The 26,114-nt window shown below is 46.3% G+C and overlaps 1 protein-coding gene across 3 annotated transcripts; it reads right to left on the reverse strand.

The window, feature by feature from the left end:
* Positions 1-611: 611 nt before the first annotated feature.
* Positions 612-25,750, reverse strand: HPN (hepsin). Of its 3 annotated transcripts, none has more exons than XM_063139646.1 (14): positions 25,533-25,750; positions 22,613-22,681; positions 17,716-17,829; positions 12,391-12,492; positions 12,020-12,061; positions 10,498-10,627; positions 9,748-9,870; positions 8,251-8,291; positions 7,384-7,549; positions 6,438-6,628; positions 5,426-5,521; positions 3,830-3,972; positions 2,384-2,548; positions 612-2,150 (listed from the first exon to the last, which is right to left on the reverse strand). In XM_063139646.1, the coding sequence occupies exons 3-14, from the start codon at positions 17,729-17,731 to the stop codon at positions 2,112-2,114; spliced, it is 1,254 nt and encodes a 417-aa protein (XP_062995716.1). In that variant the 5' UTR covers positions 17,732-17,829; positions 22,613-22,681; positions 25,533-25,750; the 3' UTR covers positions 612-2,111. The 3 variants fall into 3 exon arrangements, with proteins under 3 accessions (XP_062995716.1, XP_062995714.1, XP_062995715.1); XM_063139644.1 differs by having other exon boundaries at positions 25,490-25,750; XM_063139645.1 differs by lacking the exon at positions 22,613-22,681 and having other exon boundaries at positions 25,490-25,750.
* Positions 25,751-26,114: the final 364 nt, after the last annotated feature.

The raw sequence follows: 26,114 nt of genomic DNA on the forward strand, positions 1-26,114 counted from the left end.
AGTATAACAGAATAGCACAAATACAAAAGGGGAAATTGCACTTTCTTTCACCATCAGAAGTAACAGCCTGTTTCCCCTACTCTTAAAAAAAAAACCTCACAATGCTATTTACAAATAGAAGGAAAACTGAAGGGTCACAACATCATCGAAAGAACCCGTAAACAACCATTAATAGGCAAAGTCCAGCACAAATGACTCATGTGGAAAAGCTCATAATGATAGAGTTTATACTTTAATGACACTCCCTTACCATTGAGTTGGTAATTTGCATTTTGCATTGCTGCTGTTTTTATCTGGTTGAGCTTTTATATTGTATTTTATATTATGGTTTTATACTGTTGCTTTATACTTTGAATGTCTTTAATTTTTGTGAACCGCCCAGAGAGCTCCGGCTATTGGGCGGTATAGAAATGTAATAAATAAATGAATAATTTGAGGACTTTCCTTAAATTATCACATGACCTGAGCTATTCCAAAGTCCTGTTGGTTATTACACAAGAGATTCTTAAAGGCTCCTAAAAGTAAGGCTATATTTTAAGCAATTCCTCATTCCTTTAGCTTATTTTGGACTTAGAAACATGACAATAACACAAACTGAAGGAGAAGCCATCTATAACCCAAACAGACTTTCTTTATTGAAATCATCATAATTATGCAAATATATACAATCTGAGCAAACAGATCCATGGTCACATAGGACAGTAGAGAGCCAATATAGTCATCTATTTACAATGTAAGACATAATAAAGGAATGTTCTGGGGTGCTTCCTGACCCCAGAGAAGTATTGGCCACAGCCACCTGCACATAAAATATATTTCTTCAGTCAGGAGGACATCAAATGTACCTGATCAGCCCAGCCAATAACTTATGAATTAACACTGGATCAATGAGTATGTGCAACTGTGCACAGATATGCTGGAAAAGCACAGCTGCTTTAGAACGGCGTGATTGGGTGCTCATATATTCAGGGCTGGTGTCAGCAGCTGGATTGTTCCTTGCTGTGATGGGGCATATTTTGGAGAAAGCTTGGTCTTGAATGGTCAATGAAGTCCCACATTAGCTTTACAAAAGATCCATTTCTAGTGGAGATGCAAAATACTAGAACTGGTTTGTTGATCTGGACCACTACAATTCCCTGGATTTTTGGACAACCCTATGACCTAGAGAATTATAGAATCATAGAATAGCAGAGTTGGAAGGGGCCTACAAGGCCATCGAGTCCAACCTCCTGCTCAATGCAGGAATCCACCCTAAAGCATGGTGGACAAGAAAACTGGACAGCACAGCCCGAGAGCCAACATCTCAAAAACCAAGTCTTGAGAGTGATGGGAGAACCCATTGTGGGGGTTACCTTCTGGCCCCAGAGATATTGACTAGATCTGAAATTACATTTTTGCACAAATCCAAAATCTGGCAAAATGTCAGATTTGGGCCATCATTTTTGAAACTTGACCGGCCAGAATTTAATGCTTAGGAACATAGGGGAACCCAGGAAGCTGCCTTATACTGAGTCAGCCCATTGGTCTATCGAGCCCAGTACTGCTGACACTGACTGGCAGTGGCTCTCCAGAGGTTTCAGGCACCAATTCTTCCTTGCCATACCAAGAGATGGCCGGGGTTGAACCGGGGACCTCCTGTATGCAAAGCGGATGCTCTACCACTGAGTTACAGGTCATTCTATTTCTAGGACCTTTAAATCCAAGCAAATTCATTGCTGTTGCCCAGAAATGCAGGCAAGCTGGCCATGAGCTAGACCAACGTTAGCACCTGCAGCAACCTCTCATGAACCAATCTCAAATGCCCTGGAAAGCAGGCTGGAAATTCATTTGTGGGTGGGCAATTAAAGGCCCAGAAGCACCATTCTCACAGGCTGATGTAGCAAAGGCATCGTCTTGGCAGGGCGAAAGGGCCAACGAGACACTGTGACCGCACCAACTGGCAACGATGTCCTTGGCTCGTCCCCATCACGTCGGAGCAGGCCGAAGTGCAGAGTCCAATGTGGCTGTTTGTTCCCTTTAAAACATTCCCCTCTCTCCCCCACCCCTTCTTTTAAAGCAGCAACACCAGGAGGCTGGCAAGGAGGCGGCTTGGCTTCACGATTCCCGGGGCCTCAGTTCTGGATCACCATCCCGCTGGCATGGGAATAAGTCTGCAGAGGGAAAGCAAGAGACAGGAAGGCCCAGGGTTTTCATCGGCCATTTAGCCAGACAGTTCTGCTGGTGAGGATAAACAAAATTAACTGAGGCTGATGGCTATGCTGCTGTGGAAGAGCGTGGTGCTATTTGTTAGTTCTCAGGGTGCCACAGGACTCTTCTTTGATGTTGCTGCAACAGGCTCACACAGTGAGCCCTCTGGAACAACCCACACTCACATGCCCTTTACCTTCATGGCGCGGTAGATCCATCCGTGGAAGTCATTGACCTTGGTGTAGACACCTGGCTTATTGGCCAGGGCGCAGCCAGTGCCCCAGCTCACAATGCCACAGAGCCGCCAACGTGACGTCCGTGAGATGCCATCCTCGCACACAAAGGGACCACCACTGTCGCCCTGCCATGGGGAAGAAAGCAAGGGGCTTCCGTCTGTCCTCATACCACCTCTACTAAAGACAAGTCTTGGGATGGGGTAATGGTACAGTAACTAGGAGCGTGGATAAGATAAGGCCCCAGGGTCAGAGATGGAAACACAAGCCGATCGAGGAGGGGGCTCAAAGCCCATTTCTTGGGATTGGAACATTGTGGCAGTGGCAGCTTTCAAGTCAAATAGCACTGGGGCGGCAGGAGGAATTTCAACAGGAAAAAGGCACAGGGGAAGGGTCAGCTCCCATGTAGATCTGGACTGGGCCTCCACCCCCATTATTTGTTTATTTATTTATATAGCACCATCAGTGTACGTGGTGCTGTACAGAGTAAAACAACAAGATAGCTAGGCCCTGCCGCATAGGCTTACATTCTAATAAAATCGTAAGAAAACAATAAGAAAGGGAAGGGAATGCACCAAACAGGTACAGGGGAGAGTAAACTAATAGTATAAAAGTAAGGTCAAAATCAAGTTCTAAAAGTTTTAGAAAAAAGAAAAGTTCTGAGCTGAGCTTTAAAAACTGTGGTTGAACTTGTGGTTCGCAAATGTTCTGGAAGAGAATTCAAAGCATAAGGGGCAACGAAAGAAAATGGATGAAGCCGAGCAAGAGAAGTAGAGACCCTTGGGTGGATAAGAAACATGGCATCTGAAGAGCAAAGAGCATGAGTGGGACAATAGTAAGAGATGAGTGAGGAAAGATAGGAAGGAGCTAGACTGTGACAAGCTTTGTAGGTCAACAGGAGAAGTTTATATTGGACTCTGAGGTGAATTGGAAGCCAATGAAGAGATTTCAGAAGTGGAGTAACATGGTCAGAGCGGCGAGCCAAGAAGAGGATCTTAACAGCAGAGTGGTGAATAGAAACCAACAAACTGATGTGAGAAGAAGGAAGGCCAGTCAGAAGAAGGTTTCAAAAGAAATGGCTTCTATTTCTTTAAACGCACAGGCCTTGGGGAGATTACCGCATGAGAAATGTAGTGTCTCATTCAGCTCTAAAAGTTAACAGCAAAGATGCATGAAGGGGTAAACTCTTCAGGCAGGGTAGGGAAGGGTTAAAGAGCCCTGGGCTTGCACCTTGGTAGTCACTGATGTTGAGCCAACCTTTGTGATTCCCAGTCAAAGGAAATTTCCAATGTGTCCCACTCACTGCCCAGTGCCTTCTCTAACACACACCTCAACTTGCCCATCTTCAGTACCACACATTCTCCTGCCTCCCCCGTCACCCCAATGACCCTCTGCCAAAGGCAGCCTACCTGGCAAGCATCTATGCCCCCAGCAGCAAACCCAGCACAGAACATCCTGGGCCTGATCTGATTGCCGTAATAGTCAGGGCTGTTGCAGACGCTGGTGCTGATGATGGGCACGCTGGCCTCTTGCAGGACATCTGACTGTTGCCCTGCAAAGGGGGGAAGGATGGAGCATCATGGGTCAGATGTTTGGTCCATTTAACCCAGTAGTGAAAGGGCAGGAAGAAAGTAGAACAGAATCTCCTGCTAATTTTAATTGTGCTTTTAATTTATTCGCTTTCCTGATTGTTTTAATTAAGTTTTGTTTTAATCTTGATCTTATTATTGGCCAATTTTTGAGCGCCATTTTTTCGGTGGAAAGGTGGGATAAAAATCAAAATTGTTTTAAATTTTGTAGATTTATATTTATGCTGTATCATATAATGTATTTTATTAACTTATGAATTGCTGTAAACCTCCAAAAGAGCTTCAGCTATTGGGTGGTATAGAAAGGAAAATAAAATAAAATAAATAAAAATAAACAAATCTCCGCATGAAATGATTGAATCAACATGAATTTCTGACTCTCAGTGGTTTAACGGTAGTGAAAATAAAAGGGCACTTTCCCTTCCTAATTTAGACTGTTAAAGTCAAGAAGGCTTAGAGGAAAACTTAGAAGTAGAGTCGTACGTGTAAAGATTTGTGTGCAAACTCAATATTGAGTGCTGAAAATTAAGTCCTGGGCTGAGCATGTGCTCAGAAAGTAACTTGTTCCTCAATTCTGTGTCTGGTTCACATGTAACGACAACCCAGAGCGTGAGTTGAGTTCAGGTTGAGTACAGGTTGTTGTTGAATTGTGGGTTATCATTATATGTCCATCCTGCACCATGGTTTAACTATGGGTTGTTGACCAACAACAATCCAAAGTTTATTGTTGAGTTGTGAACTCTGGGTTGTTCATGGTTAACAACCCATAGTTAAAACATAGTGCAGAATTCACATGTAACAAGAAGCCACGATTCAATAACAACACACAATTCAAGGGCAAAATGTACTCAACTCATACACCGGGTTGTTGCATAGCAGGTGGTCGCCTCCACTTCGCCGCTTCCCAAGTGAAGGGAGCTGGGGGAACTGATAAGTTCTTTGACAACTAAGGAATAAGGCTCTGCTGGGCTAAATGAAGCAGAGTGGGGAGAGGTTGAAACTGACAAGGATATTAACAAGAGGGGGATATGCCTCTAAGGGGCACATAGCAGGCAGGCAGGCAGACTTGCGATCGTGCAAGATCACCAATGAAAAGGGTTTTTTTTAAAAAAAAAATGGCGATACCATCTGTGCAAATTTCAAGATTCCCTCACCAATAAAATAGTTTGCTGAAATTGCCACCATTAAAAAAACAAACAGAATCTGTATATTGGCTCAGATCACTACAGGTTGAGTCAACGCCATCAGGGGCAGGAGAAACAGAACAAAATCTGCAGGGTCAAATCAGTAAAATCCATCATGTTTTCACACCCCCACAAACAGAATTTTCATACATCCCTAACCCAGGCCCACCTAATAAATAAGAGAACTCATAAGGGCCGCTGCCATCGATTAGTGGCAAGGGTTACTTCTTACCATAATGCTGTGTGTTGCCCCAACCAGTCACCGTACAGATCTTGCCATCCACCAGTGGTTGACCCAATGCCGGAAGGCAGATGGGCTGGATATATTCTGTGGGGAGAAAGTATTGTCATCAGAGGAACTAGTCCTTCCACCCCATCTCCAATCTCCAGACTGCTCATACAGAAGTGTTTTGCACACACAAACACACATATTTGCACAATGCTGGTTCCAGGGGCGAGGTTCCAAGGGACATGTAGACTCAGAGAATGCATAATCTGTCGCTACACACACATAGCAAACAAAAGAGCAGGTGGTGGGCCCTATCCAGGTGACAGATTTTGTTTGGCTCCTTGTTCCCATTCCGAAATCACTATTTGGGTAGAAGTTTGATGATGCAGGCCCGCAGCGCACCGAGTTATAAGCCGGTCTTCTCCAATCAGATGCCCTCCAGAAGCTTTGGACTACAACTCCCATCAGCCCCACACAGCCTAGCCAGTGGTCAGGGATTATGAGATTTGTAACTCAAAACATCTGGGAGGCACCAGTTTGGGGAAGGCTGAATAAGCCATATATCCTGGCTTTTGCACAGTTTTCCCCCACCCCATTTTAAAAAGTTAAAGTGCTTCACCTAAGGCTTCATTGCTGGCAAGAAGCTTTAAGCTCAAATGAGCTGGTATTACGACCCCAACCCTTTCGGTTTCAGCCCCTCCTTCCACTGGAAGGCAGTCACTGAGAATTTCTCCAAATGTGGTTCTCAGGTCGAAAGAGGCTCAATGCCCTCAGATTAGAACCAGACAAAGAACCGACAGCCTGGGCCCGGAGGAAGAGAAGAAATGAATGGGCAGTGATGACCAGCAAGATGGTGAGCCCACTTAAGAGAGCCTCCGGAAGGCATGTTACCTCCCCAAACCTGAAGGAAGCACGGTTCATATTGGTTCCCTTGGAGGAAGCACGGTTCATACTGGTTCCCTTGGTGATTCCTTATCCCCATCTCCCACCCATCCACCCCAGTAAATGTTCTCACCATTGAAAGAAAGGGGTGTTGCCAAGTGCATCAGGGCAATGTCGTTGCTGTTCTCCTCACTGTTGGGATCCAGGAAGGGCAGGTACGTACCGTGGTACACGATGTTCGTCACACCCACCTGCAGCCCCTTAGTGGAGACCTGGGAAACAGCACCCATGAACACCCGCCACCGACTCACCACTCGATTCCTCCTGCGGAGAGACAGGCAGGCATGAAAAAGAGACCAGCAGGAGAAGAGCATTATACAACGTTGGCTGGGTGGACGACTGATTGAGCGGAGGGCAAAGAGAAGGCTCCATTCCAAAAGTCAGGCACACTCGTAATGACCATCCTAAAATGTCAGGTCAAAGAGTCGCCCTATAGGTGAAGCTCTCAGGGAGACATACATAATTAAACCAAACACAATAAAGCCAATGATAATATACATTAAATGTATTTTTAAGTTTTAAAAGCTGCACAATAATTTAACATCATTTTAAAAGAGGTAAATAGACAAAGGAAAGGAAAGGAACCTCTCGTGCAAGCACTGAGTCATTACTGACTCTTGGAGGGACGCCAGCTTTTGCTGACGTTTTCTTGGCAGGCCTTACAGCGGGGTGGTTTGCCGTTGCCTTCCCCGGCCGTTATTACCTTTCCCCCAGCTAACTGGGTACTCATTTTACCGACCTCGGGAGGATGGAAGGCTGAGTCGACCCGAGCCGGCTGCCTGAAACCAGCTTCTGCTGGGATCGAACTCAGGCCGTGGGGAGAGTTTCAGCTGCAGAAACTGCTGCTTTACCGCTCTGCGCTAACCAGGTAAAATATAGGAAAAGACCATTTAAGAGGCAGCATTAAACATATTAAAAATGTAAAACAAGCAGTACTTCAAAAAAAACTTTTTGAAAGCCTCAAAGATTATTTTTAATGTCATTCCCTGGTGCAAACACAGATCTGGGCTGGGACTTACTCTGGGAAGCAGTGCGCAGCTGTAATAACCCATTCGTTCGAGATAACGGAGCCTCCGCAGAGGTGCGTCCCATCGTAACGCAAGCTGACTTGCCACGGCCATTTACCCAAGCTGGCATCTTGGCCTCCCACAATCCGGTCCACAGGTAGTTTTCTGCGTCCACAGTCTGCAAAGTACACAACAGAAGAGGTGGGATTTTATTTATTTATTGTTGATTTATATCCCACCTTTTTTCCTCCAAGGAACCGAAGGCCGTGTACATAATCCTCCTTCTCTCCATTTTATCCTCACAACAACAACCCTGTGAGGTGGGTTGGGCTGAGAGTCTGTGACTGGCCCAAAGTCACCCAGTGGGTTTCTGTGGCTGAGTGGGGACTAGAACCCAGACCTCCCGACTCCCAGTCCAACACTTTAGCCACTAAACCACAGGCTTCCCAATTCAATTGGGAAAATCCAGTTACTTAGATCCAGAGCATTTCCCAGCCAGGCTCCCTATCTCTGCACAAGTAGCAACTTGAAACTTTTTCCAGACATGACCAAGGCATAAGAAAAACAGTTCCCCTTCCTCCCAACTGTTGTAGAACAAACCACACACACACACACACACACACACACACACACACACAGAGTAGTGTGTGATGAGTTGAGTTTCATCATATGCAAAATGGTGTTCTGAACATGCACACCAAGCAAGTCCAAACAAGAAAGAGGAAAGTGGGATATGGCATTTAAATATGTCTAAAAGGGAATCGAGAAAGACTTGAAATAATGTTAGCATGGCAGATGGGGAAAGGAAAAGATGGGGGCAGGGAGAGAGTAACTGACCCATAAGGACAGTGGCCTTGGATGGTTTCAGGACTTCCTTACCTTGGCAGAGTGTTGCTAGGAACCGGCCTGATGGACATTCACTGTGGAAGAGAAAAAGAAGAGAAGGTTCAGCTGTGGAAAGGGAGGGAGGAGGAGGAGGCAACACCATCAAAGGTGTGTGTATTCCAGATTCCTTGCTAGTCGAGCTTTCGGTTGGCTGCAGAATTCATGACCCTGGATAGTTCCGCCTTTTCGTTTACTTGCTTTCCAAATGTATTCTTTACTTATTACATTTATGTGCCACTTTCCTGCCATCCTGGATCTCTGCCCACTTGGGTTTTTCCTGGCGGTCTGTCATACAGTCGCAGGCCAGAATCCAGACCACCTCTGCTTCAGCAAAGTGACTGTCTCATGTGCCTTCAGACCATGCCCTGGGAGAAAGAGGCTAGTCCTCATTACTACACATAGTTAAGCCTAAAATTGTATGGGCAATTCCTGGGATAAAGGGTGAGTAGTATTTACTAAAAAGTTCTTTGACTTCCTGGGGGCTAGAGGAGAACAATACAAAATAGTCAAATCAAACACATGTACATATATTTTCTTAATTTGCACAGAGTTTGGAATTCAGCTTTTCTTTGTGCAGAACTGGGAGGGGCCAGTGAGTACACACAGGCTTTGGCATCATTCTGAGTCAACAGGATCTGACCTTGGCTAGGTCACAGACACACAAAGACAGTACTCTTCCGTAAGACCTGCCACTCATGATATTGCAGAAAAAGGATAAGGTCCTTTACATGATCGGCGAGAAGAGAGACATGTCAAAACCAATCTGGAGGCGCTTTCACCGCATTTAGTCCAAATTTACGTATTCCTCTCCAGGGTCAAGCTCTTTTAAAAAACCCAACAACGTGCGGTTCTGCAAGTTTGCAGCAGAGGACAGCTGTGCATAGTATTGATTAGTTGTTCCCGCCAACACCATGATGTCATCAGGAAACCTCCCCTCCTGACTACCCAGGGCAGCTTTGCATTAAAAAGACATACTTCACAATAGTGTCCAAAGGTGTGGGCTTAGGGAAAGATCTCAGCATCCAAGAGCAACAAAGGAGGAAGGCACCAAGTCAGTTACTTCAGATCTTAGATCTCCAGATGTTTTTGACTTCAACTCCCAGGGTTCCTCTCCATACGCATTGCTGGAAGGGGCTTCTGGGAGCTGAAGTTAAAAACCACTGAAGAGCCACATTCTGCCCATCCCTGGGATATCGGGATCCGGAATCTATGACATCCACCAAATGGGATCGCCAAACTCCCTAGAAAGTTCAGAGTATAGATAATCCTATACAGAAGTCTTTCCAAACTTTAGGTCGCTAGATGTTGTTGGACTACAACTCCCATCAATCCTGACCATTGTTCATGCTGACTGGGGACTATGGGAGTTATAGACCAACACCATCTGGGGGCCCAAGGTTGGGACAGGCTGCTCTAGAGTTTAGGTGAAGGAAAACCAGCAGAGACCCCGGGGAGGTGGGGTGAGGTAACCCAGCCCATCTTGTACCTTACCACACAACAATGGCCTCGCTGAGCCTTCGTGCAAAAGGTAGGCGAGACTCATCCACACAGAAATAGCCCAATGTCCCATTGGCCCCTGCGCTGTCAACAGACAGGACCGAATGAGAAAGTGACCTGGAGTGGAAACAAAGAGTCAGACAGACAGACAGACAGTCAGCTCCTATGGAATGACATGACTGCATTGCAACATTCCCCATGTCTCCACCAACTTTAGGGCAACTGAGTTGGTTGGTTTGCAAAGGTCTTCTACATCAGAACTGAGTAGACTTTAAATTGGTAGGATCCATTTTGTTTTTCTCTAGAATCCCCTGAGGTCCACCAAGCAGAGCCGGGTGCAAAACATCGGGTCAGGCAGGTATTGAATTTCAGAAGAAGGTGCTTTGGAGCACATGCCCATCCAGGAATCTGTGTTTGGTACCAGAACTGGAGCTTGTACCGATCTATTCCTTCCATGCACAACTCTATTCCTTCCACCACTACCACCCACCCAAGGCTTTTTGTTTTCAGCAGCCTAATTTAGGAGAGGAAAAAGGCACCCTGTTGTCGCTATTGTTAACACATTGGGAGTCGGAAACCCTTGCTAGTCAACTGCAAATCACAGGAAGGTCTACCAGTAGTTCCTGGTCTACCTTCCACCAGTCCTTTTTCTACACAGCTATGTAAAGGTACATCCTGCAGCCTCCTTGCCTCCCTCTGCCCATATTCCTCACCCTTGTCACCCCAGCAGTGCTCTTGTTGTACCTGACAAACCCCATCTCTTCGCAACTGAGGGTCGCCACCTGGGCATCAGAGGAGGAAGAACAGAGGAGCCTCCATTTCCCTTCATTCTCATCGTACACGGTGAGGCGCAGGTCCCCCGAGCTCACCTGAACTACATAGACCAAAGAGAGTCATGAGCGTTGGCAACAACTAACCATGCTTTACATCAGGGATGGATAGAAAGTAGATCTCAAGGTATTGGGGACTTCAGCTCCTAGCCTTCCTGACCATTGGCCATGCTGGCAAGGATTTGTGTGGGTGCTGAATTCCCAAACATCTGAAGATCTATCTTCTGTCCACCCCTGCCTTACACCAAGTGGACTGAACTCTTTTATTCATTAATGGCCGTTATCTCCTATGAGGTCACCATGGTCCAGCCACATTAGAAATACCAGAATAAAATTTCTTAGGTCTGGTTTTTTTTTTTTTTGGAGGGGGGTAGGGGAACTCCCCCAAATATTCCCGTGCTCCAACTTACAGCACAGACCAGGTGTTCAAGCCAGATTTAGTCATACTTTGAAAAGACACACCAAAATGAATGGGACTTTAGTCAATAGGACTAATTTAAGTCCAATTGATTTCAGTGGGTCTAACTCCAAGTGTGACTAAATCTGGATCCAATCGCAGGAGTACAGCCGGCATGATGAACATTCAAATATTGGCTACAAAATTATGCCATGGCTGATGGCAGAATGCTTAAATCAGTCTTCCCTTACCTGGTGTCCTCCATATGTTTTGGACTACAGTTACCAACATTCCTGACCACTGGCCATGTTGGCTAGGGATGATGGGTGTTGAAGTCCAAACAATATGGAGGGTACCAGTTATCCTTGCAGGAGCAGGCTGCATGCTCAGAATGGAGCTACATGGCATCAGAGAACTATGTGCTTAATTATTCAACTGCAAGGATTCTCACATTTTCCCCTGTGGTATGAACACAGGAAGGGTTCTACTGGTTAAGACCAAGGGTCCATCTAGTCCAGCTTTCTGCTTCCCACAGCGGCCAACCAGATGCCCCAATAAAAAGCCCACAAGCACGCCATGAGTTCAACAGCCTTTTCCCGCTGATCTTCCCCAGTAACTGATCCTGGAGACAACATATAGCCATCATGAATAGTAGCCTTGGATAGCGTTATCCTCTATGAAATTGCCTAATCCCCTTTTATAAGCCACTTAAATGGGTGACCATCTTGTGGGAGCAGATCCCATAGTTTAATCATGCGCACACCTGCACCACACACCTGCCATAAACTCACTGCGTGGCCTTAGGCTGACCCATTCTCTCATCTGAAATATAGGGATAAAAACATACTGATCTACCTTACAGGGTTGCAGCAAGGGTAGCTGGAAAATGCATGTAAATGCATGAGCAATAGCATCATGTGGATAGTGAATATTATATGGATCTTCAGAAGGACTAGTGAACTGGGTCCCATGACACTATCCCATATAGATAAAAGAGAGCCTACACACACGCACACACAGATCCCTACCAAATACTCACCAACATAAAGGCTTTCACCTTCCCTTCCAAACACAGACACCACTGCAATGAAGTAGAGACACAAAGGCGAAGTTAGAACATAGTTCAGCATGGAGGCGATGACAGGACCAGCAGAGTCAAGATCCGTCTTCTGCAGGTGTTCACACTAGCGCAGGTAGGCGTTTTTGAGCCTGTGGCACATTTGGCAATTTGAGAAACTGTCATGGGTACCCTACAAAATGGGAGGGGATGCTTCAGGCACCAAAATGTCTTCGGCTGGCCGTGACACACACACACACACACACACACACACACACACCAGGAGAATCCACCGCACCATTCAGGATCACTGTTTGTAACGTGTTTCATTTCTAGCTAACAGTCTTTCTCACCTATGGCCCAGATCCCAGCTCCAATCCCAGCCAAGAGCAAGACACCGCTGGCAATCACAGCCACCACCTTCAGCAGAGTCCATCTGCGTGCTTGAAGGCCTCCTGGAAGACACAAAGAGATGGTTAGGTAGCAGAGCTAGGAGGCTCTCCCACTATTAGTTTTGATTGATTGATTGATTGATTGATTGATTGAATTTCTATACCGCCCAATAGCCGAAGCTCCCAAAATTCACAAAAATTAATTCACAAAAATTAAAACCATTCAAAGTACAACAGTATAAAAACACGATATAAAATTCAATATTGTCTTGTTTTGTTTTATTCTGTACAGCGCCATGAAAATTGATGGCGCTTTATAAAATAATAATAATAATAATAATAATAATAATATCACCACCAGGATAAAATCAGCAGCAGTGCAGAAATACAAATTTAAAACAGCAAAGTTAAAATTAATTTATAGACTGTTAAAATGCTGAGAGAATAAAAAGGTCTTCACCACTAGCGGGTGGTACTGCTACGCACAACCCACGTACCGTTTGCACAGACACAAGATACGGCTAGCGGCTCACCTGCCCAATTATCAGGGCCACCACTAATGAGGCTTCCCTTGATGCCTCAAGCACCCAAGATGACTCCAGTTCTTTCACACATCCCAGTCATCTCACTGTGCTGCCCTGCAATGTCACCCATTCTCACTGTCTTCTAGGCTGCCAACATTTGAATGGCTTTCTATGCCTCAAGTCTGGCCAGAAAATGGAGGATGCTGCCATTGCAAAGCAACCAGAGAGCAAAAATAAAAATTACAGCCACATGCTAGGAAAGTAGAGATGTCCAGATTTTCTGAAATCTGTGCCATGTGTGTTTCATGCATTGTGGGGTGTCCTTCGTTCCAGCATCCATTTGAGGAAGCAGCAGCCAGGCACCTCTCCATCGGGTCTGAGTCCAGCTCCAGCTGAGAGCCCCCCCTCCTGCTACCAACTGTCTCTGGAGAGGCCACCAGTGGGGGAGGAAGCAGCAGCCAGGCACCTCTCCATCATGCCTGGGTCCAGCTCCAGCTGAGAGCCCCCTCCATCCTGCTACCAACAGTCACTGCTGAACTTTGCAACTAAGAATCTAGTGCCCAAATTTGCTTTGCTTTTTCCCCTCCTCCTCCCTCCCAATCCCCTTTTCTTTTGAGTCATGTTTTTTAGATTGTAAGCCTGTGGGCAAGGACTGTCAAGAAATATTTTTGTAAGCCGCTGTGAGAGCCTTTTTTGGCTGAATGGCCGGATAAAATAAATTAATATAAATAATAAATCCGTTCACAGGCGGATTTGATTTTTTTTCCATTATGCAGAAAGTTTGCAAGAATTTACATAACTTATGTTAGTATATATGATTTAGCATATTGTCCCCCATTCCATCCAACTTTTCCCCATGTATTATTTTCCAGCATGGCATATGTCTCAGGAGAAATGTGCATATTTTCCAGCAAATACATTTGCGTAAATTTTGGAGAAGTAAAAAAATCCAAAAGTCCACAGACTCCATGCAGCCTGGGGAGGCCAGTCCACAGCGGATTCTTAGCAATCCAAACTCATTTGAGTTTGTCTCGAATTTCTCAAGCAACCCTAAAGAGAAGTACCACTATAAGGAGCCCAGCAGCCATCCGCACTCAGTGGAGGTCAGCATGCATCCAAAGAGCATCATGGACACATAAGTGAGTGTCTTTATGCCACATCAGATTATTTTTCCAGCTAAGCCAGTATTGTCTGCTCTCCAGGGTCTCAGACTTTACCATCATCTGTTACCTGATCCTTTGAACTTGAGATGCCAGGTTTGAACCCCTGACCTTCTGAATGCAAAGCAGGTTCTCCCCTGGTGGAGCCAAGGGGTACTGCTACCCTGCCCATTCCTTCTGGCCTAAATGGAGGATCCCCATTCCAAGCTCAGAGCAATCATTTCACCAGTGGTGACCCACAAGTCTGCAGGAGATGCATTGGCAGAGGGTCATTCTACAATCAGTGGGTCTTTCTACAATCACACACCCTTTGCTGCCGACATACAAGACGCCTTGCAACCATTCTTTCTGCTTCCTGCTCCGTTGGAGGAGCCAAAAGAGAAAGAGCGGGCACACCCTTAAACCTTTTCAGATACTAAGTCCCAGGGCTCTTGTGGTTGCTTTGAAGCCCACTCAAAGAAGGAACTGGTTTGACAACCAAGAAAACTTTCTTCGGTCCTGTCTCTGCTTGTTTTCTGGCTTGCTTGCACACTCTCTATAACCATTACATTTCTTCTGGCTTGTACTCTAATTTAGGCTTGACTCTAATGTAGGGTGCACCAGAAAAACAGTAACAGCAAGATCCAGTAAAAATGAAGCACATATAAGTTCTTTGGATTTCAACAGGTGAGCTACTCATGTTCTTAAGACTCTTCCTCCTAAGTCAATGGGGATTCCATTGGGTGTTACATATGTGGATCATTTAATTTTTATTTGAACCTTTAAAAAAAAACACCAGTCTTCTCATTCTCACCTGCCTAAATGGGAGTATGATACTACTGTTCCTCTCTGCTTTGCTTTTCAGCTAAGAAGGAAAATAGTGCCTATCTCATAGTGGCTTGCATTCAGAAACATAGGATATGGCTTCAGAAAGGGTCCCAGGGCATGGTCTGAATGCATGTGATAGAACCACCTTGGCGGGAAAAAAGCAGGTCTGGCTTTGGTCAGTGCCTGGATGGGAGACTGCTTTGGAATCCTATGTATACCACATAGGAAGCTGCCTTATACTACATCAGACCATTCACCCAACCAGCCCAATCTATTAAGATGGAAAGCTCTTCAAAGTATTAAGCAGTAGTCCTTCCCAGCCTTGCTTCCAAAGATCTTTTTTTCTGTAGATACTGGGGATTGAACCTGTCACCTTTTGATGCACAGCGTGTGCTCATACCACTAAGTTATGGCCATCTTGAGTTTCATCATGGAAGAATGGTGGGAGATAAGTGTAATAGTACACATAGGCTTTATTCACTACTGTACTTCTTCCTGCAAAAGCTTATCCCACAATGAACAAAGCCCTCCAGCATATAATTTTCCATTTTGACTCCTTTGCTAGATATTACCTGCCATAGCGTTGCTGAACAATTGAAGAATACCTTTGTTTGCTTTGGCAATCCTGACGAACTCGCGACTGACAACAATGCAATACATTTACACCAGCAGAATTCTGATCGTTTCAGACATCTTACAACTTTCACAGTAGTAACACTAGCCCTCACTACACTAAAGCAAATGTTGAAGCAGAGAGAGCAGCACAGAATGACTCATAGAATCATAGAATAGCAGAGTTGGAAGGGGCCTACAAGGCCATTGAGTTCAACCCCCTGCTCAATGCAGGAATCCACCTTAAAGCATCCCTGACAGATGGTTGTCCAGCTGCCTCTTGAATGCCTCTAGTGTGGGAGAGCCCACAACCTCCCTAGGTAACTGGTTCCATTGTCGTACTGCTCTAACAGTCAGGAAGTTTTTCCTGATGTCCAGCTGGAATCTGGCTTCCTTTAACTTGAGCCCGTTATTCCGTGTCCTGCACTCTGGGAGGATTGAGAAGAGATCCTGGCCCTCCTCTGTGTGACAAACTTTTAAGTATTTGAAGAGTGCTATCATGTCTTCCCTCAATCTTCTCTTCTCCAGGCTAAACATGCCCAGTTCTTTCCGTCTCTCTTCAGCAAATCTCTGTGGGGAGGCTGTTCCCATAATCTGGGTGCCACCATTAAAAGGGCCTTTTTCAAAGAAGCACAACGCTGTAGATCCAAAGAGCCTTCAACTTAGATTCGAAAAGGTCACTGAGTGCCCAATAGTCTTTATCCCAAGATATCAGCCCTACAGACCATCATTGGTGGAACACAACATTGGAGTGGGTAGGAAATAAGGCAGAGCTGGATTAATCTCTTTCCTAAGGGCTCTATAGAACAGAGTTCCACCAATTGTCTGGTGGCCCACAGCGACACCCACAGAAGCTCCACCTGTGAATTCTTGCAGCATAGAGTCGGCTGCAGAAAATTAACTCAACCAGGAGTCTTGTGGTCCCTTAAAGACTAACCCATTTATTCCGCCATAGGCTTTCGTATGGACACTGCTCACTTCATCAGACGCAAGACTGAAGCCTCTGATGAAGTGGACAATGTCCATGAATGCTTATGGTGAAAAAAATGTGCTTGTCTTTCAGGTGCCACAGTGGTCATGTTCAGACAACATAATAGTCAATGGTGGGTTAACAGTCAACTCAACAGTTGATAATCTAGGGGGTACTCTCCACACGACATGATTATGATCAACCATGCTGTGGATTAAGGCCAGCATCGAGTTGACTATTAGTCAATGGTGTGTTTGATTGACACCCCCCACCTTCTCTCCCCCCTCAGTCCTCCCGCTAGTAGTCCATCAGCCGAAAAACTATCCCGCCAGCTGGACTAGAGCGGCAGGCACTACTTTGGCCACTCTTGCCAGGGGACTCTGTTGTCTTGCCAGGGGACTCTGTAGTTATCGAAAATAACCAATGGGGTGCTATGAAACAGTCAACGGTGCCCGCCACACGACACGATGACCAATGGTGGTTCAAACAGTCAACTCTGCACAGCATTGGTTATTTCATCCAAATAACCAAACGTGGTGTGAAAAACTCCCGACAGATGACACAATAACCCACCATTGGCTATTTAACCCACTGTTGGTTATCATGTCATCCAAACCCAATCACTGTCTGGGAATTGTTACAGGCTAACTCAGTTCACCCTAAGGTGGCCATATACATATTGCTAAAAAATAGAGGAAACGAATCCCCAAAAAAAGACATACGATTATATAACACACCATTCTTACTGTCATTTAAATGGAAATATGCAATGCTTGCATCTCACCATACTGGGGAAGATGGTGACCTGTAGAGCCTGCTCAGTTGGCAATCCAGCTGCTAACTCTTGATGTGTGCGCTCTTCTCCCTTTTAATCATTCTTTATCTTTAAACCAAAAATGGACTGGACAACCCTTAAGATAGCGGATGCCTTCGAATAACGGGCTGCCCTCTGTAAAGTAGGACAAATGGCCACTGTAGCTCACCCTGTGGAATTTGTCCACTTACGAAGAAAGCGGAGTCCTGGAGAACAGGTGCCAAGAAGGTCGTTCAATGGGCAAACTCCTCACTGCCGTTCCCAGGCCAGTACAAAGCAGCCAGAAATGTTAATGTTTAAATCCTGCTCTAGCTGGACGGGGGTAGGAAGACCACAGGATTAGAGAGGAGGGGGAAGGAATGCAAAGCGCTGGGGCCTTTTTTGAAAAGTCCAACTCACCGTCTTTTTCAGCCATTTCAGAAGTGGTTAATCATCAAACCCGCCACACTGTCCCTTCAGAAATCCAGCCCCCTCCAGGACAAGAGGCCTTGGCGGTGGGGGAAACTGGAAGCCCTACAGACCAAAAAGAAAAAAGAAAGAACGTTAACTCTCCAGAAATCTTGGACCATCTAACAGCCAGCACCAGAAGGTGGGAAGGCTGGGCATTTGCCAGGACCCACCACTCTGAAAACGATACCATTCCTGGTTTGCATAGATTACCCAAAAAGATTATAGAAGTCTGCACAGCCTAAGAGAATGCATGGTTTTCAGGTCCCACCTCTTCCAAGTGGGATGGGGGGGCATGCAATCCATTGTGTTTGTCATGACCGAGGGCCCCCCAAATCCTGGATCTTGTACTGCCATCTAGAGCTTTTCTCTTTCTGGAGTTAGAGTTGGATAAGCTGCAGGCCTACGTATTATTACTTATGAGTAGATGCCCTCAGAAACAAGTCCTACCACTGAACTCAGTGGGACATGCTTCTGAGTAGACTATCATAGAATCAGGCTGCATGAGTGCGAGATGAAAAACCAGAAAGTCTCCAGTCCAAATCTCACCTCAACCCTGAAGATGACCCCTAAGCAATCCACTGTTTCTTAGCCTCTCCAACTGCAACAAGGAGATACTACTACGGTTCTACCCTGCTGGGCTGTTGTAAGGATTTCAGAAATAATGCTTGTGAAGCACTTTGAACATGCAAAAATATGATGATGATGATGATGATGATGATGATGATGATGATGATGCCACCGTTTCTCCAAAGAGCCCAGTGTGGGATCACATGATTCTCCCATAACCACATTACCCTCACAATAATCCTGCAAGGTGGGTTAGGATAAGAGAATCCATCTAACCCAAGGTCACCCAGTGAGCTTCATGGCCATGTGGGGATTTGAACCCTGGTCTCAGTAGTTTTTACTCCAACACGCTAACTACTACACCACAGTGACTCTCACTACGTTCAGCATTATTCCAGGGGGCTACACACGTGACGATCAATCAGCCAGTGTGGGGAAGGAATGGCAAAGCAACGCTACCTGAAGACTGCTTCGCTCGGCGGAGGACGCAGTCGAGGTGTCAGCAATACAGAGGCAGGTTTCTCGGCTAAGAAAGATTGCTGCTTCAGTTTCAATTCTTTCAATGGATCAGATGGCTGACGATCATGGGATAGAGCTATGTTGTTTTTGACCCTTATATCAGGACTGCAGTTCCAAAAGGGCCAAATTCCATTTCAGAGAACCTCTTGGGGGACATTCCGCTGGAGGGCGTGGCCAAATTCACAAAAGGGCGGGGTCAAAATGCCAGCACATTTCAGCAGAAAGCTCTTAAGTGTCAATAAGTTACCTTTAGGAGAGGCGCTGCAACCTTTTTAAAGAGGGGGCAGCTGCACAAAAGTGAAGAAACTACTAAATGATTGGTGGAGGGGGGAGCTGGAAAACTCTGAGGGTCCATCTTGGGCCCCTCAAATGGGCTGCGTATGTCCCCTTCCCCCCACCCTGGACCTGAGGTTCTGTACCCCTGCCTTCTATCATGTCAACAGCAGTGGAATATGTCCACTGGAGAAAAGATACAGTTCTCACTGGGCCAGTTGAGGATCTTTTACAGAAGGTTGGGAAATGGGAATAGGCAAGACCTCAACATCCGTCTCTCATACGCACAGTTGTCCAATACTATATAGAAGCAAATCCAGGTTTACGTCGAGTGTACACACAGAAAGGAGCTAAAGCCATCCTGGCTCTCTGATGAGCATCCTATATAAAAACAGCAAAACTCATTCTCCTTCTATAGTTGAAATGGCACCAGCTGCGCACGACAGGGAGGTGTCAGGGAACTCCAAGGTTCGCAGAAGTGCAACAAAACTTTAGAAGTATTCTTAAGGGCGATATCACAAAACCAGCTCAATGCTGGTTCCACATGGACCTATGTCCCGATTGGAGTCCACCCGGAGAAGAGCCTTCCAGGTGGTGGCCCCTTTCTATGGAACTCCTTGCCACTAGAGGTCAGACAGGCGCCAATGCTGCATTGCTTTCAGTATCTCCTGAAAACTGCTCTTTATCAGGTAGCCTTCCTTGGCTGACCAGCCAGGCTTTAATTGGCATTCTGCTGTTGTTTTTAAAAAGAATAATGATAATACTGTGATTCATTCCTTTTATCTTTGCAACAATGTATCTCTCATTGTTTACCACTCAGGAATCCGTTTAGATGTGGAAAGGTATACAAATGTTGCAAATAAATAAATAAATGCAGGCAAAACACAGTCAATAGCCATAGAACATGAAGTATCTCTATGGGGGAGAGGGATGGAAAGCAAGAGAAGTGAAATGGGCTGGAGTATCCTAGAGGAGGGCATGGCTGGCTGAAACCCTGAACTGCAGCACGTCACACTGCAATATTTTGTTGCAAATCCCCTTGTATGATGCACTTCCCCCCCACCCCCAAAATGTGTTTGTCTTGTTCACACCGTAGACTTTCAGGCGCAGACTAAAAAGAATTCATCTGTGTAACTTAGGTGATAGGTGGGGGGAGGCAGTAACAGACAGCACAGGGGCTAAAGCAGCCTGGTGCCCTCCAAACATTGGAATGCAATTCCCATAATTCCCAGCAACTCCCATAATTCCCCACTCAGCTAGGAAGCCCACTGGTGGGCGATTCAGGCCAGTCGCACACTCTCACACTAGCCTACCTCACAGGGCTGTTGGAAGTAGGGGAAGATCACATCAACCGCCCTGGGGAAGGGGCAGGATAGAGGTGTAATAAATCATAAATACCAATGCTCAATTGCGAGGGAGAAGGAGTCCTAATGAAATCCGCAAGAACTATACCCTGTTTTAGCAGGGCCAGCCCAAGATATTTTCCTGCCTTTTTCAGACCACCACCTCAGACGCGCGTTTGGCGGTGACCCGAGAGAGGGCGTTTTGGAGGCCGCTCCCAGGCTGTCTTTATTCAAGAAGCCTTTGCCCTGTAAGTGGATTTGTTGGGTTGGATTATGGTTTTTATGGTGTGTGTTTTTAATTCTGTAATTGATATGTTCTATTATATTTTAAAATATCTTGCTTTAATCAGTTTGAATTGTGCCTGCAAGCCACCAAGAATGTCATTTTGTTTTGGTAGACAGGCGGGATACAAATAAAATAAATAAATGTCGCCTTCTTCCACTCTATGTACAAAACATGACCTGACTGGCAGTTGACTCTTCCTTCAACACTGGTGACAGGTCAGTATCCTACGCTGCACCTGAGGGTACCAGGCTAGCTTAGGTGGTGCAAGGCGGGATGCATGGTACACATACCTCTGCCCTCCAACACCTCCTTGTCACTCCACAGAATCTGCCGCCTGAGGTAGCCAACTCACTCTACCCAATAGCAGGGCCCGGCCCAGCCCCATTTAAAAAAACAACAGCAGCACCTCAGGAAGCCATTACAAAAGCCAAGGTGGCTGATTTTCCTCTGCCCACTCCCACCGTAATTTAAGCACTAGGCAGTAATCTGAGGTAAATTTTATTTTATTTTACTTTCATCAGAGGCAGTATGCTTCTTAATGCCAACTGCTAGGGAACATGAGGAGGAAGCTGTTGTACATACCCTGCTTGAGGGCTTCCCAGAAGCAGCATCTGGTTGGCCGCTGTGGGAACAAAACCTTGGACGAGATAGGCCTTTGGCCTGATCAAACAGTGCCCTTCATATGTTCTTCCTATGGCAAGGAAATGGTGTGAGAATCCGGGAGACTGAATTAGCCGTAGAGTTCTCTGATGCCATATAGCTCCAGCTTGAGCATTTGTTAAAGACTGCTCCTGCAAGGATAATTTAGGGCATCCTTTCCCAATCTGGTACCCTCCATATCGTTTAGACTTCAACATCTATCAGCCCCAGCCAAGATGGCCAACAATCAGGAATGCTGGGAGTTGTAGTCCAAAACATCTGGAGGCCACCAGGTAGGGGAAGGCACAGCTCTTCCTTTTGTTCTCTGAAGGGACACAGGCCAATTTTATTTTTTTATTTTTTTCCCTTTAGCTCAATCAGATGAGTCACTTCTCAAACAAGAACATCAAATTTCAAAGGTATGTTCAATTTCCCAGCACCTAGCTACGGGGACAACAGTCACAATAGAACATTTCCCTAGTCCTCCTCCTCCACCACCACCACCACCACCACCAACTTCTGCTGTTAGAACTGAAAGTATTGTCTGGATCTTGAGCGGAACAGATGTACTTCTCAGGACAAACAGCAGCCAAAGGTTGCCCAGTGGAACCTTTGCATTACAAGAAAGGGCTTTATCAAAGCAACTCTGCGCAGAGTCATTCCTGCACTCACACAGAGACATAAGAACATTTAGAAGAGCCCTGCTAGATCAGATCGAGGGTCCATCTAATCCAGCACTCTGCTCACACAGTGGCCAACCAGCTGTCAACCAGGAACCCAAAAGCAGGATACAGGTGCAACAGCACCCACCCACCCATGTTCCCCAGCAACTGGTGCACACAGCAACCGGAACACACAGCAACTGGTGCACACTGGCACAGACACCAAGGGCTAGGAAGCCTCAAGCAGGATAGATAGAGAGGCTACAGTTCCACCATTCCACCTCACTTGTTGGCCAAGGATTGAGAGACCAGAAGAGGCTCCAGCATCCATGCGAGCAAGTTTATGATTACAGAGGTGTCTGGCTTTCAGGGCCAGCCCTACCATTAGGCAAAGTGCAGTGACTGCCCCAGGCAACTGGTTCGGGCTGCCCTGAAAGGGCTGCAAATTGTTGGTTAATTTGTTACTGTTGTGTGTGTGTTGTTTTGTTTTACTGCCAGGGAAGGAGAGAGGCACTTATGGGATTTTCTGCCTCGGGTAACAAAATAATTTGACTCACCTTTGGAACTAAATACCAATGTGGGGCGTCACCATTGGTTGCTCTGCCTCTGGCCACAAAATGTCTTACCTGCAAAGACATTTTGTGGATAATAAAGGATCGGGACAGAAGGTGAAGTGAGCCTTGCCTCAGCCATTTCCCCAACCCTGCTGGAGCCCCCAAACGCCGCTGCCGCCTCCCCACACACAAACCATCCGTGCCTTTCATCCTCAATTTCCTCTGCAGTCTAAAATATTGAAACTCACCGTCCCACGCAGCTAAACCTACAACCTTTTCGCCCAGTCATGCTCTCAAGGCATGTAGCAGTAGAGAACCATTATTAGGGGATGTTAGCTGTGAGGTGTCTTCCCACCCATCTGGCTGCATGCCAAGGCCTTTCTATTATTTGGGATGCTCGAGGCTGATGAGGGATGGGAGTCAGGGAGGTGGAAGATTGTGTCAGCATTTCAGAAGAAAGACCTGGGCCAGATTTACACCAAGCAGGATATGACACTTTGAAAATGGTTTGAAAACTGTATATGGAATGTGTCCTGGGCCCCAACAGTTGTCACTACTGTTATAAACTGTTTTAAAGCAGTAGTGTAGATCCTGTCCTAGTCCATCACCTTGGGGAACTCAGGGATGAAACTACCCTGCATATCCAACAATTTTCCCAATGAAAACAGATAACTTGTTTTCAATAGACGACACACCATCGAGATCACCTTGCAGGCTATCAATTAGTTCTTAGCACCTGTAGCCCCCTGGGCATGTATTCTATCAGGGCAGTTAAAGAATAATAAAAGTCTCAATTCATAGGCATTACATTTGTTTTCCTCTTCCCTCCCCCATCTCTTTTTCTTTGCGTGTTATGTCTTTTTTGGACTGTTAAGTCTTTGGGCATGGAGCTGCCTTGTTTACTGATTGATTGTACTCATGCAGGGAACTTATTTTGGCTGAGGAGTGGGATAAACATACTAAATAAATAAAATAAAATGAATGCATACATTGAGTAAACTGGGGGTGCATTTTTAATCCACCTCAAGGACTGGGGTTACCTGCTTATCCTATTTGTATTCCACCCTTTCTCCAAGGGACTCAGGGTGTCCACCCCACAATGCTATTCTCAAAATACTCCTGTAAGGTCAGCTAACCTAAGAGAGACAGACCAGCTGGAAGTGACCCTGTGAACTTCATGGCTGAACAAAGAAATTGAATCCTGCCGTCCCCAGCCAGGTCCAGCGTCAACACCCAGCACCCTTGGGCAGCTCCTGGGCCCTGGCAAGGCCCACCACTGCCAATGGCTTCCCTGCCCCCTCCCCTTACCCAAAAATGATGTGGAGATGCCCAAATAGTTCTGGGCATCTAAGTCTTGCCACCATTTTAATGCCCCACAATAGCCCTATTGTATTGTCGCTACAGGGCATTGTAGAGAATTAAAATGGTGGAGAGACCCGGCCACCCTGTGATCAGAGCATTGCTGCTGCGGTCCAATGTCAGTTTAGGCCTGCCAGAACCAACCAACCGAGGAGGTGGCCTTCCAGGGGAGACTTTGCCCAGGGCTCCGTAAAACCTAGAGTCACTCCTGTCTCCAAATCCCAGGCCGACACTAACCACTCAATCAACCAGAGCAGCTTATATAGGCTGAGTTCGGATGACACGCCAATCAATGGTTGTTTCCCATTCTCTTCCTATTTCCCCCCCAGTTGATTAGTACGTCATCTGAACTCAGCCAAAGAGTCCGGAGGTGGGGAGAAATAATTAATTAAGACAAAATCAAATTAATTAATCCAGAAATCCTGGGAGGGGAGGCCTGTGGTCTTATGCGTCATTGGCATTTGTGAGAGAAGTCCCTCTTCCACAAAGGCCGTTGGCTGCCTTACATCCACAAAAGAATCTCAGAAATTTTAACTTTGAGACAAAAACAGAGCAGCTCCTCCCTACCTTCACTTACAGAACAGCTAACGAAAGTTTGGGAAATCGTAGAACTGATAAAACCAACAGAGTTTATAAAATCAGGGGACGGCCAACAAAGACATGTTTAATTTTAGCTTTTCTCTTTTGATTTCTTTCGTCTTCTTTTTAAGAAATAATTTCGATATTGATAAGTGTATGGGGTTTTCCACGTTGTAAAAATTTATATGACAGTTATATAGATTGATTTAATTTTCTACTATGCGTTCTCTATTGTTACCCCCCCCCCAAAAAAAAAAATATTACAGGCTGTATAACAGTTCCTATTATGCACAATCCTGGCTGTATAACATGTAATTTATATAAATAATAAGGCTTTTAAAAAGACGGAACGGAAAGATGTTGACACTGAGATCTACTTTTCCATAATCCCTTCCAAACTTGGTGTGGGGAGAGGGCAGAAAAACACCAAACACAGACAATTTAATGTTTAGAGAGGATGCACGTTCAGTCTTTTACATCTACACTACTGCTTTTAGAATGGTTTATAACAGCAGTGACAACTGTCGAGGCCCGGGACACACACCATAGACAGTTTCCGCACCGTCTTCACACTGTCATATCATGCTTGGTGTAGATCTGGCCACACCATATCACGTTAATAAATAAGACGACCCAAAGTTAACAGAAGGGTAACGGAGAAGCCAAGCATTAATCCAAATGTGGGGCCTGCGGGCAGCTGGAACGCATCCCAAAACAACAGGTCCTTTCTTGGGCCGTGCAAAGATTTCAAAGGAGTACCGGGGTAGGCATGTTGGAAAGGGAGGGGTGGGCGTCCAAAAGGAGGCGGGGCTCCGTCACACGTACAGGTACAGGTACATCGCCTAGCCTTGGTCATCAACGCTGGGCGACGTCCAAATCCTGGTCCCCCAGGAATGGAGGTTCGTGGGAAAGGCGATGGAGCAGGAGCAGCAGCGCACTTACCTGGGCGCCCTACGCCCCTGGGTTGCTGCAGGTCAAGGCTCACCGCCGGGGCACTCGCCTTCCAGCGAAGGGTGGCGGGATCTTCATGGCGGGGGAGGCAGGCAAGGCTCAGCGGTGCCTCCGCGCGCCGGAGCTGTCGAGGGCTGCCTGGCACCCACCTGGAACGGCCGGGAAGGGGCGAGGGGGGGAGAGCGGAAAGACTGGGAAGAAGAGGTGGGCAGGGAGGACCGAGATAGAAGCCAATGGAAGCCGCAGCTACGATCAGACGGACACCTGGAGAGAGACGGAGGGGCGCTGGAAGGGAAGGCGCTGGGAGAGACCACGGGGTGGGCGGGGCTAACAGGTGGGAGGGGCTTTTTTAAAAAGTTCTTGGATTCTCCCCCCGGCTGAAAAAATCATGATATTTGCGGTTCAAAGGAGGGGAGCGGATGTGGTTGAGACTGCTGCTGGGTTGCTTTCAGGGAAAGGGAAGGATGGGGGGTGTCCGGATTCCTGGGTTCCGTTCCCAGCCTCGAAAGTGGGTTCTGATCCAAAGCAGGGAAGACCATGGCCGGGACTCCTGGGTCCTTTTTCCAAATGGCATGGGAGGGGGGGGGGTTCTCAGTTGAGGGAGTGGGGGGGGGGA

Source organism: Elgaria multicarinata, chromosome 13, assembly GCF_023053635.1.
Source record: "Elgaria multicarinata webbii isolate HBS135686 ecotype San Diego chromosome 13, rElgMul1.1.pri, whole genome shotgun sequence".
Lineage (NCBI taxonomy): Eukaryota > Metazoa > Chordata > Lepidosauria > Squamata > Anguidae > Elgaria > Elgaria multicarinata.